The following is an 18,046-nucleotide window of genomic DNA, read 5'->3' on the forward strand; positions in this document are numbered from 1 at the left end:
CATAATTATAAATTATCTATATCATATAAAAATATCGATTATTTGTCAATGTAAAATAAGCCGTTATGCTGTGATATAATGAAATAAATCTTTGCATTATCATGTCTAAACCACGTCGTCACGGCGCTTGTTGGGAAATCCCTTACTTCAGCATGCTTCAAAATAGACGGGCTATATTATATATATATCGTTGATATCTTCTACTGGCGCTGGGTTGATACTAGTTTGGTAGAAATTGATCGAAGCTGCGTGAAGAATCCAGATTATCAACAAATATCACATCAGTATACTTCAGCTGCAGTTGATGTACGCACGTGTATGCCCCTAGCCTAAGGGAGCACACAGCACGTGGAGATTCAGAACAAACACGTGCTTGTGTTTATTACCTGTTTCGAAAACACGTGAGTTTACATATGTACAAGGCAGGCATCGTGTTACATTTTATATTTCTGTCTAGATGAGTTGTGTTTACATTTATGTTAGGTTCGTGATACATGGTCTTACTGGGTTATATATTTCATATTTCATAATAATAGTTGTACTTTTATATTTGTATTAGATTACAATAATATAACTATAACTGTCACGGGTTTGCTATGTCTTGTTATTCTGTAAGCACTACCTTGTTTATTTCAAAAGACTTCAGTTGGTTATTGAGAGAGGGTCTGTCCTGAGTTTCAAGGTCCTGTACATGTGATGTGGTTCAAGTAGCAATCTGCAACCATTTTGTCCTGAAAAACGTTAATGTCATAGTCTCTATTATGATATTTGACCTGGGCCCATATTTATGAAACCATTCTTATGCTAAGTTATTAAGTAAAAATGTAAACATTGAAACCAGTATAACAGGCTTTCAATTTCTTCATTAAGTTGAAAGTCCATAGTGCCCTGGGTTTTTTTCATTATGTTTAAAAGGACTTTGCGTTTTCATTTCACTTTCGTCCCACTTCAGTAATCAAAATGTTATGCGTTGTAAATGGTAACTGTTACCAAAAAAGGATTATTACCAAGATGCGCCATTGTGCCCAAACTGATACAGAATCAATGCAAATGCATGCTACTGGTACATTGGAAGGTTAGGACATTTCTGTATACGGTAGTATGAATATAGTACAGAAAAAAATATATTGAAAAATATGTCATTTTATTTGGTACAGATTCAAATTTTAAAAGACAAATCCAAAATGACGTGGATACAATGTCAAGTCTGTGAGGAAGAAACATCGAAGTATAAATGTCCAAAATGTGCCCTGCAGTAGTAAGTGACATCAAACTGTTTATCATATGAATACCGTGTTATGCAGTGTCCAAAAGCCAACACATAAATTATGTTTTTGTAACGTGTGTAATATCACTCCGGAAATGAAGTCACAATCGAATAGGAACAATCTATGACGTCACGTCATCGTTTCAGAGGCGACCAAGCGCAAATATTTGTTTCAGATCACAATTATACAGCTTACTTTGTATTATATGATAAAAAGAATCTGTTTTTCGTTTCCCTTCATATTGGATTTATGATACTCATTTCAGATTTTTCATATTTGCTCGTCTCATGAAAAATCCAAAACGCCAGAGGCTGACAAACATGAAAAACCCAAAACCTGGATCCTCTATCTCTGTATAGTTTATTACAGGTATACAGATAGTCTGAATTGTACATAAAATATAAAAAAGAATTTGTGGAAATAAATTATTTGTTGCATACATGCGGCATACATGACACTTTATTGAATTTTAGAAATAAAATATCACTGTTTGTATGTTTTCAGTTGTTCTGTTGGCTGCTACAAAAACCACAAAGGTAAATAACTAATTTGATCTGCCCCTGTCAGCTGTATGGATTAGCTTGAGTGTAAAATTACACATGCTCTTACTGAACGGTAAACCACTGAAGAAACTTGCACCAAAACTTTAACCGAGAAATTGCATGAGAAAAGTTAAGTCCTAAACACGTCCACAATTTCCAAAAATAGAAATTATTTTCCCAAATTAAATCCATGTTGTCCTTCTCAAACTCCACATGAACATCCATGCCAAAAAATAGGACAATAACACATGCTCTGACTGAACTGTAGACCACTGAAAAAACTTGCACCAAAACTTTAACCGAGGAAATTGCTTGAGAAATGTTAAGTCCCAAACACGTCCAAAATTAACAAAAATATGGATTTATTTTCCTTGTTAGCGCCCACATGAACATCCTTGCCAAAAATTAGGACAATAACACATGATCTGACTGAACTGTAGACCACTGAAAAAACTTGCACCAAAACTTTAACATGACATGAACGGACGCAAATGCTATACCAAATTTGACGTGCGTATAAAAAGTCCAAATTAAAAAATAAATCAACAACAACAAAACTTTACTTGCAGCTCAGATATTTTGGGTTTGTAGGGAATAGTTGGCATTATGCAGCCCAAAACATTGTCCCCGACTTTCCGCATTTACAGTAAGATATTAAATATCAGTAGGCAAATGTCTGATGCTGTTTGTAAAATATGTTCATTTCATTTCAGAAACAAACTGTGTATCACTGCAGGAGACAAAGAAACCAGAGTGTTCTTCCACAGTAACAACAGAAGGTAGCCAGTCTTACGACAAAGGTTGGTTTACATCAGACGAGGCGAACCAATGAAGGGCATCACATTGATACTGCACCTCTTTTCCATTAAAGAGCTTCATACCATTTACAAGAAACCTGCAAAATGTCTTTTAGGACACTTAAGGTTTTTAACTTGTTGATTAAGTAAGGACACGTGAATGCCTGCTATATATGATAACACTGCAATACGTCTTCTTTATCAAATATCATACAAATTAGTTTAGCCAAACATTGCCATAGGAGTTAGGACCATTCTAAGTTGAATTGAGATCTCCTTTGTTTTATCAGTCGTAAGACGACAAACATATTCGTTATATTTTTATGGCCTTTTTTTTTGAAAAAGAATAATAACACAGCAAATTAACAAATTGAATTGGCATCACTCAAAGTTGATTCTGCCAAGCATATGCAATTTTCAAGTTGATTCTAAATTCGGTATTTGGGTCTTTGAGGAGTTGTTATATTGTCAACTTTGTGTCAGACCGGTTTTGACCACAACTTTTACTACACACAGGTGAAAGTTCTCTAATGACTTTGTGTCAGACCAGTTTTGACCACAACTTTTACTACACAAAGGTGAAAGTTCCCTTAATGACTTTGCGTCAGACCGGTTTTGACCACAACTTTTACTACACACAGGTGAAAGTTCCCTTAATGACTTTGTGTCAGACCGGTTTTGACCACAACTTTTACTACACACAGGTGAAAGTTCTCTAATGACTTTGACCAAGGTTTTGTTTGTTTGTTTGTTTGGGTTGATTAAAAATCCATCATTCTCATCCTATTTTCCAATTTGCAGAGACATATTGAATACATTCTTCAACTCCCTTTAGGATGTTCATGTGAATATCAGAGACAATAAAAAATCAGTTAATCTGTAAAAGTTCTTAGATTTCATGGTTAAATCTACTTAATATAATTTTAATGTATTCAAATCTGCATTATGTAAAGAAACATCAATACATTTATTGAGTGGGTGGCTTAAAAAATAATATATCATAATTTTGCGGGTTGTAGAAATGGACATCCTTTTTAAACCAGAGGATGACGAGGAGGCAACTGAGGACACACTGTCTGTCCACCAGCTACAACAGTTAGGTAAGACCGTCCACCAGCTACAACAGTTAGGTAAGATGATAGATTGGGGAGGCAACTGAGGACACACTGACTGTCCACCAGCTACAACAGTTAGGTATGATGACAGATTGGGTAGGCAACTGAGGGCACGCTGTTTGTCTACCAGCTACAACAGTTAGGTAAGACCGTCCACCAGCTACAACAGTTAGGAAAGATGACAGATTGGGCAGGCAACTGAGGACACACTGTCTGTCCACAAGCTATAACAGTTAGGTAAGATGACAGATTGGGTAGGCAACTGAGGACACGCTGTTTGTCTACCAGCTACAACAGTTAGGTAAGATGACATATTGGGTAGGCAGCTGAGGACACACTGTCTGTCCAACAGCTACAACAGTAAGGTAAGATGACATATTGGGTAGGCAGCTGAGGCAGCACTGTCTGTCCAACAGCTACAACAGTTAGGTAAGATGACAGATTGGATAGGCAACTGAGGACACACTGTCTGTCCACCAGCTACAACAGTTAGGTAAGATGATAGATTGGGTAGGCAAACAGCATGTCCTCAGTTGCCTATCCAATCTGTCATCTTACCTACTCCACCAGCTACAACAGTTAGGTAAGATGACATATTGGGTAGGCAGCTGAGGCAGCTCTGTCTGTCCAACAGCTACAACAGTAAGGGAAGATGACATATTGGGTAGGCAGCTGAGGCAACACTGTCTGTCCAACAGCTACAACAGTAAGGCAAGATGACATATTGGGTAGGCAGCTGAGGCAGCTCTGTCTGTCCAACAGCTACAACAGTAAGGTAAGATGACATATTGGGTAGGCAGCTGAGGCCGCACTGCCTGTCCAACAGCTACAACAGTTAGGTAAGATGATAGATTGGGTAGGCAACTGAGGATACACTGTCTGTCCTCCAGCTACAACAGTTAGGTAAGATGATAGATTGGGTAGGCAACTGAGGACACACTGTCTGTCCACCAGCTACAACAGTTAGGTATGATGACATATTGGGTAGGCAACTGAGGACACACTGTCTGTCCAAGAGCTACAACAGTTAGGTAAGATGACAGATTGGGTAGGCAACTGAGGACACACTGTCTGTCCAAGAGCTACAACAGTTAGGTAAGATGACAGATTGGGTAAGCAACTGAGGACACACTGTCTGTCCAGCAGCTACAACAGTTAGGTATGATGACATATTGGGTAGGCAACTGAGGACACACTGTCTGTCCACCAGCTACAACAGTTAGGTATGATGACATATTGGGTAGGCAACTGAGGACACACTGTCTGTCCACCAGCTACAACAGTTAGGTATGATGACATATTGGGTAGGCAACTGAGGACAGACTGTCTGTCCAACAGCTACAACAGTAAGGTAAGATGACATATTGGGTAGGCAGCTGAGGCAACACTGTCTGTCCAACAGCTACAACAGTTAGGTAAGATGATAGATTGGGTAGACAACTGAGGATACACTGTCTGTCCACCAGCTACCACAGTTAGGTAAGATGACAGATTGGGTAGGCAACTGAGGATACACTGTCTGTCCTCCAGCTACAACAGTTAGGTAAGATGATAGATTGGGTAGGCAACTGAGGATCACATCTTTGTCAGAAATTTATATTAAATTTATGGAATGCTTGCATGGTACTCACGGAAAATATATCAAGATGTCTGCACCACCCCTCTTAGACTTGTAAAAAAATACAACTGGTATTCTGGAATAACTAGACAAAACTAGGGAATATCCAGTTTAACCTAACAGTTTAATCATGTTAGAATTTTAGTTTACAGATAATTTTCTCTTGACTAGGTAAGTGTCCGGACCTCCACAAACTGCTGGAGAATCCTCATTTACGTGACATGATGACTGGACTAACAAAGGCAGACAACCCTAGGACCGCCATGGATAAAGCTATGCAGGAACCTATCTTCACAGAGTTTGTGGACCAATGTTTAAACATCGTTGAGGACAAGGATTGTGAGGATTCTCTACCCTGGTCCTGAGTCTGTTGACCAGAGACCATTATACATTGTATAGGTTAAGGATTGTGAGGATTCTCTACCCTGGTCCTGAGTCTGTTGACCAGAGACCATTATACATTGTATAGGTTAAGGATTGTGAGGATTCACTACCCTGGTCCTGAGTCTGTTGACCAGAGACCATTATACATTGTATAGGTTAAGGATTGTGAGGATTCACTACCCTGGTCCTGAGTCTGTTGACCAGAGACCATTATACATTGTATAGGTTAAGGATTGTGAGGATTCACTACCCTGGTCCTGAGTCTGTTGACCAGAGACCATTATACATTGTATAGGTTAAGGATTGTGAGGATTCACTACCCTGGTCCCGAGTCTGTTGACCAGAGACCGTTATACATTGTATAGGTTAAGGATTGTGAGGATTCACTACCCTGGTCCCGAGTCTGTTGACCAGAGACCGTTATACATTGTATAGGTTAAGGATTGTGAGGATTCACTACCCTGGTCCCGAGTCTGTTGACCAGAGACCATTATACATTGTATAGGTTAAGGATTGTGAGGATTCACTACCCTGGTCCTGAGTCTGTTGACCAGAGACCATTATACATTGTATAGGTTAAGGATTGTGAGGATTCACTACCCTGGTCCCGAGTCTGTTGACCAGAGACCGTTATACATTGTATAGGTTAAGGATTGTGAGGATTCACTACCCTGGTCCCGAGTCTGTTGACTAGAGACCTTTGCACTTTGCAGAGGATAAATATAACTAAGTACTGTACTTGGTTGTATGTCCTGTACACCATTATTCCAATACATCATTGAATTTTCCATTTCTTTTTAAACTATGTAGCTCACTTCTAACTAAATCATTTGTATGGAACTACAAGTAACATTTTGGGAAGGTTTTATTTCACAGAAATGTTTGATTTAAAAATAATTCTCAATCATGGACTTTTTCAGTATTTTGTAAATAATTGTTATTTTGTTGTTTACTGAAGTTAAAACATGTGATTTAAGAATTAGATGCTTACAATAAACTTTTTTTAATGATATAACTATTTTGTACTTTTTTAGCTCACCTGGTCCGAAGGACCAAGGTGAGCTTATGCCATACCGTGTCATCTGTACGTCAACAATTTCTTCAAACGACTTCTCCTTCTTAACCACTGATTGGAATTTAACTAAATTTGACTGGAAGCATCCCTAGGTGGTGGGGATTCAAAATTGTACAAATGGTAGGGTTAACCTCCCAGGGGGCTGAGGGGCGGGGCCAAAAGAGGACAATTTGGCTATATTGCTTTAAGCGACATCTTCTCTACAACTGAAAGATGGACATCATCCATATTTGACTGGAAGCATCGCTAGGTAGTGGTGTTTCAGAAGTGAACAAATGGTGGGACTGAGGGGCCTAAAAGGGGTCAATTTGGCTATATTGCTTTAAGTGACTTCTCCTCTGGAACTAAGAGATGGATATCAACCATATTTGACTGGAAGCATCGTTAGGTAGTGGGAATTCAGAAGTGAACAAATGGTGGGACTGAGGGGCCTAAAAGGGGTAAATTTGGCTATATTGCTTTAAGTGACTTCTCCTCTGGAACTAAGAGATGGATATCAACCATATTTGACTGGATGCATCCCTAGGGAGTGGGGATTCAAAATTGTACAAATGGTGGGGCTGACCCCCCAGGGGGTGAGGGGCGGGACCAAAAGGCAATTTGGCTATATTGCTATAAATGACTTCTTCTGTAGAACTATGCACTGGATATCAATCATATTTAGTTTGAAGCATTCATGGGAGGCATGGATTCAAATTGTACAAGTAGTGGGGCAGACCCCCTTGGCTAAAGGTTGGGGCCAAAAATAGTTTATTGCTTGGAAATGGTTGAGAATTCCACCCTATAACCATATATAATATTGCTGAGCATGAAGAGAAGAATGTACATATGCTTCCAGGATTGCTCAGGGGTCTGGCCCCACCCTTGGAGACATAATCCCTTAATACAGATTCGACTGTATATACAAATGCTAGGCATAAAGAGACGAATGCAGTCATGATATAAGAATTGACTCCAGGGTCTGCCCCACCCTTGAAGACTTAACCCCTGGGTCATTACTTTGAAACGGTTAAGATTCCCACCCCAAAACTAGATATTTAATTGTTGGGAATAAAGAGACAAATGCAGTCATGATATTATAATTGATCCTGGGGTCTGGCCACAACCCTAGGGACCTAGTTTCTGAGTCACACCTTAGAAACAGTTGAGATCCCCACCCCATAACTATACATAAAATTGCTGGGCATGAAAAATCTAATACAGATATGATACAAGGATTTGCCTTGGGGTCTGGCCCATTCCCTTAGACCTTATTTGGAGAATATTTTGCCATGATTATTTTGATATCCAGGTGAGCGATACAGGCTCTCTGGGCCTCTTGTTTGAATTGTGTACCCGATAATGTACACCTGTGAACATTTCAATTTTATATGGGGAAGGGGGAACGACTTGCAAAAAGTACTTTCTATGACCCAATTTAACAGTATATTAGCCTAACATGTGGGATTTCACTTATTTTAAATATCAATAGCAACACATGCATCTAAATATAATATGTTGAAGATTGCCTAACTGGTATTGTTATTTTGAGCATCATTTTATAGGTAGGTAACTATACAAAATATGGACTTCAGTTTAAGTGTAGGCACAGTGTTATATGTAGATATATATCTGAATATAACAATATAAGGGCTTTTAAATTAATATATTATAAACAAAATATTTGAAAGTTGCATGGAATAATCCTAAAATGTTCACCACACAACGTTGAATTTAAAGTCAACCATTTGGGTGTGGTGATATAACATTGCATAAAAAAACTTGCATTAACCAAGTCCATTTAAGCTACTCTTGGCCCAAAGAAAATTTGATTTGGAGCATTCCTTACACTCCATATAAATACCTCAACCTTATAATAACCAACAGCCTCTTGACTGTGGTGATCAAACACTGTCTGAAACAACTTGGACTGAAGCGGGATGCTGACACTGACGTCAACGTCGACTCTGGGGCGACTTCATTAGCCCCCCTACTGGGCGAATAGGCAATCTAAAGTGCAAGAGTCTTCCTTCAAAATAAAGAAACATAGAATGCGTGCCTTAAAACTGGAAAACAGATGAAAAAAATGTTTCAAATTAATGTTCATTGATTTTCCTTTCCCAAAATTCTAAAACAAAGGTGGACAAAACAACGACAACATGACTATCACTTTGAGGGTAAACAAAACAAAAAACGCAGAAAATAACAATAAATTCAATTTTAAATTCCAGCATCATTTAATCAATCAAACCTTGTTGAATATAATTTATAATAAACACATTTTAATGAGATGGTTCATATTTAAACAATAAACTTAGATACTCTGTAATAGAATTCGAGTGTACCTGGCAAGTCATAAAACATCATACACAATGGCATGTAGTCTAGATTAATAGAATCCCTCACCCCCTTGGGGGTGAGATAAGGGAATCTCAATCCTCGGGGAAGATTCTCAAGTTGCCAAATACTAGGCTTTGCAGAGTGTTTGGCAACTTAAAAATCTTTCCCCGAGGGTTGAGATTTCCCTATATCACCTTCAAGGGGGTGAATGATTCTTTTTCTCTTACCCTGTTCAACCATTATGTATCATATACATAATGTAATGTTAACGTTACAGTTAAGTTATAATTCAGGGTTGGCGTGACGTTGATGGATTGTTGACGTGATGTCATTGTATTGTCGACGTAACGTCATAACATTGTTATGAATAGGGGAATGTCACGTAAAGTTGTACTGTAAGTACACAGACAAGTGTCCCGTAAAGTTGTACTGTAAGTACACAGACAAATGTCACGTAAAGTTGTACTGTAAGTACACAGACAAATGTCCTACACAGACAAGTGTCCCGTAAAGTTGTACTGTAAGTACACAGAAAAATGTCACGTAAAGTTGGACTGTAAGTACACAGAAAAATGTCACGTAAAGTTGTACTGTAAGTACACAGACAAATGTCACGTAATGTTGTACTGTAAGTACACAGACAAATGTCACGTAAAGTTGTAATGTAAGTACACAGACAAATGTCAGGTAAAGTTGTACTGTAAGTACACACACAGAAAAATGTCACGTAAAGTTGGACTGTAAGTACACAGAAAAATGTCACGTAAAGTTGGACTGTAAGTACACAGACAAATGTCACGTAAAGTTGTACTGTAAGTACACAGACAAATGTCACGTAAAGTTGTACTGTAAGTACACAGAAAAATGTCAGGTAAAGTTGTACTGTAAGTGATACAAATAGGTTTCGTAATGAAATGTTTTACCAGGGTTTATACTTGTATCGCTAGTTAAGAACCACATTATCCCCCTTCAGCTGTTTCGTATTATTAAGTACGCGACTGAAGAGCTGACTTTATCTACTGCTGACAGAGGACAACTGTTGTATGTGGACAGCTATCTCTGTGAGGTGAACTTCCTATTTTTGTTTTGTGAAAAACTTGTTGACTGTGATAAAATCAGCTTTTAAGGAAGCAGAGTAGCTGTGGAGAAATGATTAAAAGGGGCTTATATAAAAATAAATATCTTAAGAATTCAGAGAAAACCCTGATTGTATTATACCTGATCATAGAACAGAGGTTCAAACAGCTGTATATTGTTGATTTTTCCAGTCTACCAATTAAAGCTGTATAAATGATGCTGGGAAGTAAATCAGTGAAGAACTGGTGTCCTTCCCTGGGTAGGATAAAGCTATAATGCATGTCTTAGTGCATCTTCCATAGTTCCTTTTTTCTTTGTTTTCATTTCTAACTTAACAATTTTTTCCCAATAACCAGTAAGCCTAAGGTGATTATAGTTTGCTAATAGCATGCTGGGATTGAGGGCTACAAAGGGTGTAATGATCAATGACATTGACCCACTTTCAAGGTCATTGGGGTCAAATGTTTAAAACAAAACCTAAAAAGTTCCAGGGTGATGATATCTGGCCTGTGCAGCAGCAAATTGGGGTGAACACATGCTACTGTTGTTCAAATGAATGTCTTGGACTTATCTTCAAGGTCAGAGGAGTCAAATATGTTAAATGATTAAAAGGCAGCTTCTAAATATCAAAAAATCTACTAAATAACAAAAGGCAAAGAGTGGTGATTTTGGCTAATAGCATATATTGGGGTGAAGGGCTACCAAGTTTGTTCAGTTATATGACCTTGACCACTTTCAATGCCACAGAGGTCAAATGTTAAACAAATCTTTTCAACAACATCTTCTCATTAACCAAAAGTCACAGGGTGATAATAACTAGCTAGTAGCAGTCTGGGTTGAAGGCCAGGCTACAAAGATTGTTCAAATGAATGTATATGACCTTGGTAGCTTTCAAGGTCATAGGGATCAAATATGTTTAAAAACTGTTTTAATCAATCCTCTTTAATAACCAAAAGGCCCAGGGTATTGATAATTGGCCTGTAGCCTAATTTAGCCATTTTGATATTGTCTACCTTGGTCCACATACAGCTGGTCTATATACAAATGTTTATAATGATTTGTTTGATGTGTACACAAGAGATCATTTTACCCTTCGGCTGCCAAAAGATCAGCAATACCTCTATAATTATGTTTATATGTACCACACAAATTTCCGCTACAAGTACACTGGAAGTAAAAAAATATCAAAAGTCTGCCCGCCGATATAGGCAATATGTAATATAACGATATCAAGCTTAAAGAAAAAATCATAGGTATAATGTGTAAGAAAAGAATAGCCTTAAGGCATCTTACTGTATCAATTGCAGGTATAATGTGACATGTAAGGTAGAAAATCTCACAGAGGGAGGAAACTTGAACATCAATCACAGGGCTGTATACTGTACTGGTAACACAATCCTTCAGTCTAGATTTGATCTCTCTGTATCGTTCCTTGTTGTCAGTTATCAAACATTTGTTGTTCAATACAAGTTAACTAAAACTTTAATGGTAATACATACATAGAAATTTATTTCATAACTTCGAGATTCCGACACTTTTGAACTTTCAGTGACCAGAAATCCCAGCTCGCCTACTTAAGCTAGTGTGAACTTTCATGATCAGATTCCCTCAATTCGTCATGATTTCACTGGGAAATAGATTATTTCTTTGTGTGATTTGTAGATTTTGTTGTCACTACCCGAGCTCTCAATGTGAGGATGTGACGTGACCTGGATTTGACCTAGATTTACATGGTGAATGTTGTCGAAGATGCTTACTCATCCAGAACATCGGGTCTTCCTCTCCTTCACTTCTCATGTATGCGGTTCGGCTGATTGATCTGACCACACTGGACACTGAATAAGAAGGTCTTGCAGACATTAAAACTTTTCTGAAATCAACGTCAGGCCACTGGATTTGTTCCTTTGTCATAAACAAATGACTCTGTTCCAGTCGGTCATATGATGTTGAACACGATAAATGGAAGCAGCCCTTTCACCAACCAAGGGAGATAATCCAACAGCTACTATCTGCCTGTGTGGCGATTCCTTACAGTCGACGTGTTGTTGATCATGGCCTGGTATCTAGATCGCAGCAGGTGAGCTGACGTCTTCGGTCTCCGCTGTCGTGTAAATATTCCTTTTCTATTCCCAAACGCTCTTGTGATTCCTGAAACAAGCAGGAAGTCAGTAAATATCTATACATGATCCCTAACAAGTTATTATGAAATACAACATTTACTGAAGGATTCTCCGTGAGTGTGAGGGAACGAGAATCAATTTCAGGTTGTTTGCCTTATGCTAAAGCAATCATCTACAAGGTCTCATTTCTTTGACACCTTGTAATGGCCCCATTCGTGTTTGACACCTTGTAATGGCCCCATTCATGTTTGACACCTTGTATTGGCCCCATTCATGTTTGACACCTTGTACTGGCCCCATTCATGTTTGACACCTTGTATTGGCCCCATCCATGTTTGACACCTTGTAATGGCCCCATTCATGTTTGACATCTTGTATTGGCCCCGCCCCATTCATGTTTGACACCTTGTAATGGCCCCATTCATGTTTGACACCTGCTAATGGCCCCATTCATGTTTGACACCTTGTAATGGCCCCATTCATGTTTGACACCTTGTACTGGCCCCATTCATGTTTGACACCTTGTACTGGCCCCATTCATGTTTGACACCTTGTATGTGCCCCATTCATGTTGGACACCTTGTATTGGCCCCATTCATGTTTGTAAGGTTTTTATTCAATCTAAAATATAAATACATACCATAATGTAATAATAGAATATCTAGTCTCAATGGTAGTCTTATGAATTTGAGATTCTGAAGCCCTATATATCTACATGTAACTACTTACACTGAATGTCGAACCGTTTGGATAGCTTGATTGGGGTTTGATTTGAACAATTTATCTTGAATCATTCAGCCCATAGCTACATTTGAAATATCTTTTTATAATCCTTTTGGTACAGCAGATTTGACAGTATTTCATAAAATACTGAATGCCGGGAAATTTTCACCTTTTTTGCTGCTGATGAGGGCGAATTTATCATGACAAGGAATATTAGTACCCAACATACACTGTGTAATAATTACATGTAAAGGGTGAAATATATACTGGGCGAACAGGGATTTTACTGGTGAAGGGTGAAATATATACTGGGCAAACAGGGATTTTACTGGTGCAGGGTGATATATATACTGGGCGAACAGGGATTTTACTGGTGAAGGGTGAAATATATACTGGGCGAACAGGGATTTTATTGGTGAAGGGTGAAATATATACTGGGCGAAATATATACTGGGCGAACAGGGATTTTACTGGGGAAGGGTGAAATATATACTGGGCGAACAGAGATTTCACTGGTGAAGGGTGAAATATATCCTGGGCTAACAGAGATTTCACTGGTGAAGGGTGAAATATATACTGGGCAAACAGAGATTTTACTGGTGAAGGGTGAAATATATACTGGCCAAACAGGGATTTTACTGGTGAAGGGAGAAATATATACTGGGTGAACAGGGATTTTACTGGTGAAGGGGGAAATATATACTGGGCGAACAGGGATTTTACTGGTGAAGAGTGAATTATATACTGGGCAAACAGGGATTTTACTGGTGAAGAGTGAATTATATACTGGGCAAACAGGGATTTTACTGGTGAAGGGAGAAATATATACTGGCCAAACAGGGATTTTACTGGTGAAGGGTGAAATACATACTGGGCAAACAGGGATTTTACTGGTGCAGGGTGATATATATACTGGGCGAACAGGGATTTTACTGGTTAAGGGTGAAATATATACTGGGCGATCAGGGTTTTACTGGTGAATGGTGAAATATATACTGGGCGATCAGGGATTTTACTGGTGAAGGGTGAAGTATATACTGGGCGATCAGGGATTTTACTGGTGAAGGGTGATATATATACTGGGCGAACAGGGATTTTACTGGTGAAGAGTGAATTATATACTGGGCAAACAGGGATTTTACTGGTGCAGGGTGATATATATACTGGGCGAACAGGGATTTTACTGGCGAAGGGTGAAATATATAGTGGGCGAACAGGGATTTTGCTGTTGAAGGGTGAAATATATACACGGTGAACAGGGATTTTACTGGTGAAGGGGGAAATATATACTGGGCGAACAGGGATTTTACTGGTGAAGCGTGAAATATATACTTGGCGAACAGGGATTTTACTGGTGAAGGGTGAAATACATACTGGGCAAACAGGGATTTTACTGGTGAAGAGTGAATTATATACTGGGCAAACAGGGATTTTACTGGTGCAGGGTGATATATATACTGGGCGAACAGGGATTTTACTGGGGAAGGGTGAAATATATACTGGGCTAACAGGGGTTTTACTGGTGAAGGGTGAAATATATACTGGGCTTACAGGGATTTTGCTGGTGAAGAGTGAAATATATACTGGGCAACCAGGGATTTCACTGGTGAAGGGTGAAATATATACTGGGCTAACAGGGGTTTTACTGGTGAAGGGTGAAATATATACTGGGAGAACAGGGATTTTACTGGTGAAGGGTGAAGTATATACTGGGCGATCAGGGATTTTACTGGGGAAGGGTGAAATATATACTGGGCGAACAGAGATTTCACTGGTGAAGGGTGAAATATATACTGGGCAAACAGGGATTTTACTGGTGAAGGGGGAAATATATACTGGGCAAACAGGGATTTTACTGGTGCAGGGTGATATATATACTGGGCGAACAGGGATTTTACTGGCGAAGGGCGAAATATATACTGGGCGATCAGGGATTTTACTGGTGAAGGGTGATATATATACTGGGCGAACAGGGATTTTACTGGTGAATAGTGAAATATATACTGGGCAAACAGGGATTTTTCTAGTGAAGAGTGAAATATATACTGAGCAAACAGGGATTTTACTAGTGAAGGGTGAAATATATACTGGGCTAACAGGGATTTTACTGGTGAAGGGTGAAATACATACTGGGCAAACAGGGATTTTACTGGTGAAGGGTGAAATATATACAGGGCGAACAGAGATTTATTTTACTGGTGAAAGGTGAAACATATATAAACCAGAACTGTAAGGTAAAGGCTAACTAATACCCCCGCTCCTATATAAACCAGAAATATAAAGCTAAAGGCTTACTAAAGCAAAGCATTGCAAAGCTATCCATAGTCTCCCACCAATAACAATTTCTTTATTTACTGAGATGTACTACACTTATATAAGTATACAGGTCACTGACACACTTCCTGTACTCCCTCCCCATGCCAAAACATACTTACATACCAAATCTTGTTAGCCAAGATGAATCAGTTTTGCTGAAATTGTCCTATGAGTTAAGGAAGAGATGTCAGGACAAAGAATTTTACCAAAGGGCCAATACTCCTTAAAAAGGGTCGAAATGGAAAAAAAATACAAGCCTGATGCACGACTTCAGTTGATAATTACAATATCTGTAAACTTTCATTGAAATCGGCCCAGTACGCAGACAAAGATTTATTCAAGAAAGGGCCACAACTCAGGGGGCAGTTACCATATCTTTTAACTTTCTTTGAAATTGGCCGAGTAGATTAGGAGAAGTTGAAACAGGACGAGGATTTTTCAACAAAGGACCATAACTCCGTAAAAAGAGTCAGAATGAAAACTAGAAAATGTCTGTAAGACATAAATGCCCCCGCTGCCATGTGAAATTAGTTTCAGTGTTCTATAAACAACGACTTTGATCTTGATACCCTGAAACGTGCACACACACAAGGTACTACACTTAAAGTTGATTTCATTATTCATGGTTTTTTTCTGTATGTTATTACCATCTCCATAACATATTGAATGAAGTGTTTAAATTGAATCAGTAGATGATTTTCTATATAAAGCAAGTGTGACCTTGGCCTTGACCTTGGATCCCTGAAATACAACGATGTCCGAAGTATACCCATACTTGACCTTTGTATAAAGTTTGACCAAAATCTGTCAAAGAATGAAGTTGCTAAGTGTTTACATTGAATCGGGACGGACGGGAATGGATGATTTTCTATATATAGCAAGTGTGACCTTGGCCTTGACCTTGGATACCTGAAATACAACGATGTCCGAAGTATACTCATACTTGACCTTTGTATAAAGTTTGACCAAAATCTGTCAAAGAATGAAGTTGCTAATATAAGTATTTACATTGAATCGGGACGGGACGGGACCGGACGGGACGGGACGGGACGCGACGCGACGGGACAGGACTGACATGGGTAACACTGTATGCCCCCCCCCCCCATTTTATTGGCCCCATAGTTTTAGAGGAGTTATTCAGAGAAAGATTTTTTTCAACTAAGGGCCATAACTTTGTAAAAAGGGTCAGAATGAGTTACTTTAGAAGGAGTTGTCTGGACAAAATTTTGACAGACAGACAGACAAGCTGATTCCAGTTAACTAAGCTGAAGATGGGAGAGATGTAAATATTAATCTATTAATCCAATATTGACTTATTGTAAAATACATCACGTCATGTACAGTAGAATCGTTTCCAGAAATAGAACCAATATTTCTGATGTGTCTGTGGACAAAATAAACAATGTCGGTGTGAAACTTTATACTTCTCTATCCCAGCATGCTACTGGTCAAATATCATCACCAAGGGCTTTCTGGTATTGTTGAAGAAGTGTTCACATATTTGACCCCTGTGACCTTGAAAGTGGGTCAAGGTCATTTATTTGAGGAAAACCTACAGCACTCTGTCCCAGGTACCTACTTCCCTAGTAGCATTGTTCTAGGCCTCTTGGTTATTCAGAAGGTTCTGTTTAAAGGATTTTTTTACAATGTTAAATCTTGTGACCTTGAAAGTAGGTCAAGGTCATTTATTTGAGGATACTTCATAGTACTTAATGCCAGGTACCTACTGGTACAAGTGATTCTAAAAAAAGTGCCATTGAGATGTTGCACTCAAATGGTAATGTTTTTAAGATAACAAAATTATTGAGTACTAAGAATGTAAAAGAATTATGTGATCTATAGGAAAGTATTTATATTGTGCTATGAGAAAACGTAGAGAAATCAATGTCTGATATGGAAAACTACCTGTGTACTTTGTAAGCTCACTCTCTACTTATCAATTTAAATTTGCATGATAATCTCTTGTACATGTATTACATGATGTAACTGTTTGACATTTAACCTATGAGTCGGATGGCTCTCGGAAATAAAGAAACTAAACTGAAACACAAACATTGTACATTTCCTTCGTTGATGTACAGTGCTGTTTTGTATAGGCTTGTATGTGGCAAAGGGTTAAACACAATCTACACTGACCTACTTCACTATCTAATTCTCTTACCCTGGACAGGTGTATCCGCACTTTTACCGATGTGAGATATCCTTGTCTCAACCTAGGGTTGAGACCGGGGGATTCCCTTATTCATAACAATGACATGACGTCACGTCAACAATCCATCAACGTCACGTCAACCCTGAATTTAGCATGTAACGTTATCATTACATTGTGTATATGATACACAATGGTAGAACAGGGTAAGAGAAAAAGAATCCTTCACCCCCAAGGGGGTGAAGGATTCTATTAGTCTTTATTATCAGTGCAAGTATGTGGTTACCCTTACAGAAATTGAAAGTTTGCAGCAATATTGCGACAATATTGCAGTGATATCGCGGCGAACAAATCAGTTCGCCAGAACATGTTGCCAGAAGTGCACAGAATATCACCGCTAGCGGTGACATTCTGGTGATGCTCTGGCACCCATTTCATAACGCCAGAATGTTGCCAGAATATCGCCAGAAGTGCACCACAGATAAAATATTCTGGTGATATTCTGGAACACTTTTCATATCACCAGAATGTCGCCAGAAGTGC

The 18,046-nt window shown here is 38.7% G+C and overlaps 2 protein-coding genes across 2 annotated transcripts in view; one reads left to right on the forward strand and one right to left on the reverse strand.

Moving 5' to 3' along the window:
• Window positions 1–125: 125 nt before the first annotated feature.
• On the forward strand, window positions 126–6,716 carry LOC110464059 (zinc finger HIT domain-containing protein 3-like). Its single transcript, XM_021519077.1, has 6 exons — window positions 126–401; window positions 1,158–1,258; window positions 1,773–1,804; window positions 2,524–2,610; window positions 3,627–3,707; window positions 5,512–6,716. Exons 2-6 carry the CDS (start codon window positions 1,185–1,187, stop codon window positions 5,703–5,705), a joined length of 468 nt encoding a protein of 155 aa, XP_021374752.1. The 5' UTR covers window positions 126–401; window positions 1,158–1,184; the 3' UTR covers window positions 5,706–6,716.
• Window positions 6,717–9,613: 2,897 nt separating this feature from the next.
• LOC110464057 (beta-glucuronidase-like) overlaps window positions 9,614–18,046 on the reverse strand; it is a 57,710-nt gene continuing 49,277 nt past the window's right edge. Inside the window, exon 12 of the mRNA XM_021519075.1 lies at window positions 9,614–12,343. Coding sequence (XP_021374750.1) covers window positions 12,201–12,343 — 143 coding nt within the window. The 3' untranslated portion in view covers window positions 9,614–12,200. The remainder of the gene's footprint in view (window positions 12,344–18,046) is intronic.

The sequence above is a fragment of the Mizuhopecten yessoensis genome, unplaced genomic scaffold (genome assembly GCF_002113885.1).
Source record: "Mizuhopecten yessoensis strain PY_sf001 unplaced genomic scaffold, ASM211388v2 scaffold10953, whole genome shotgun sequence".
Taxonomy (NCBI): domain Eukaryota; kingdom Metazoa; phylum Mollusca; class Bivalvia; order Pectinida; family Pectinidae; genus Mizuhopecten; species Mizuhopecten yessoensis.

Excerpts from the sequence above, each read along its gene's own strand:
- LOC110464059 (XM_021519077.1), top strand. The coding sequence starts at position 1,185 with ATGACGTGGATACAATGTCAAGTCTGTGAGGAAGAAACATCGAAGTAT. Across the intron at positions 1,805-2,523 it reads CTGCTACAAAAACCACAAAG|AAACAAACTGTGTATCACTG; the intron begins GTAAATAACTAA and ends ATTTCATTTCAG. Across the intron at positions 2,611-3,626 it reads TAGCCAGTCTTACGACAAAG|AAATGGACATCCTTTTTAAA; the intron begins GTTGGTTTACAT and ends TGCGGGTTGTAG.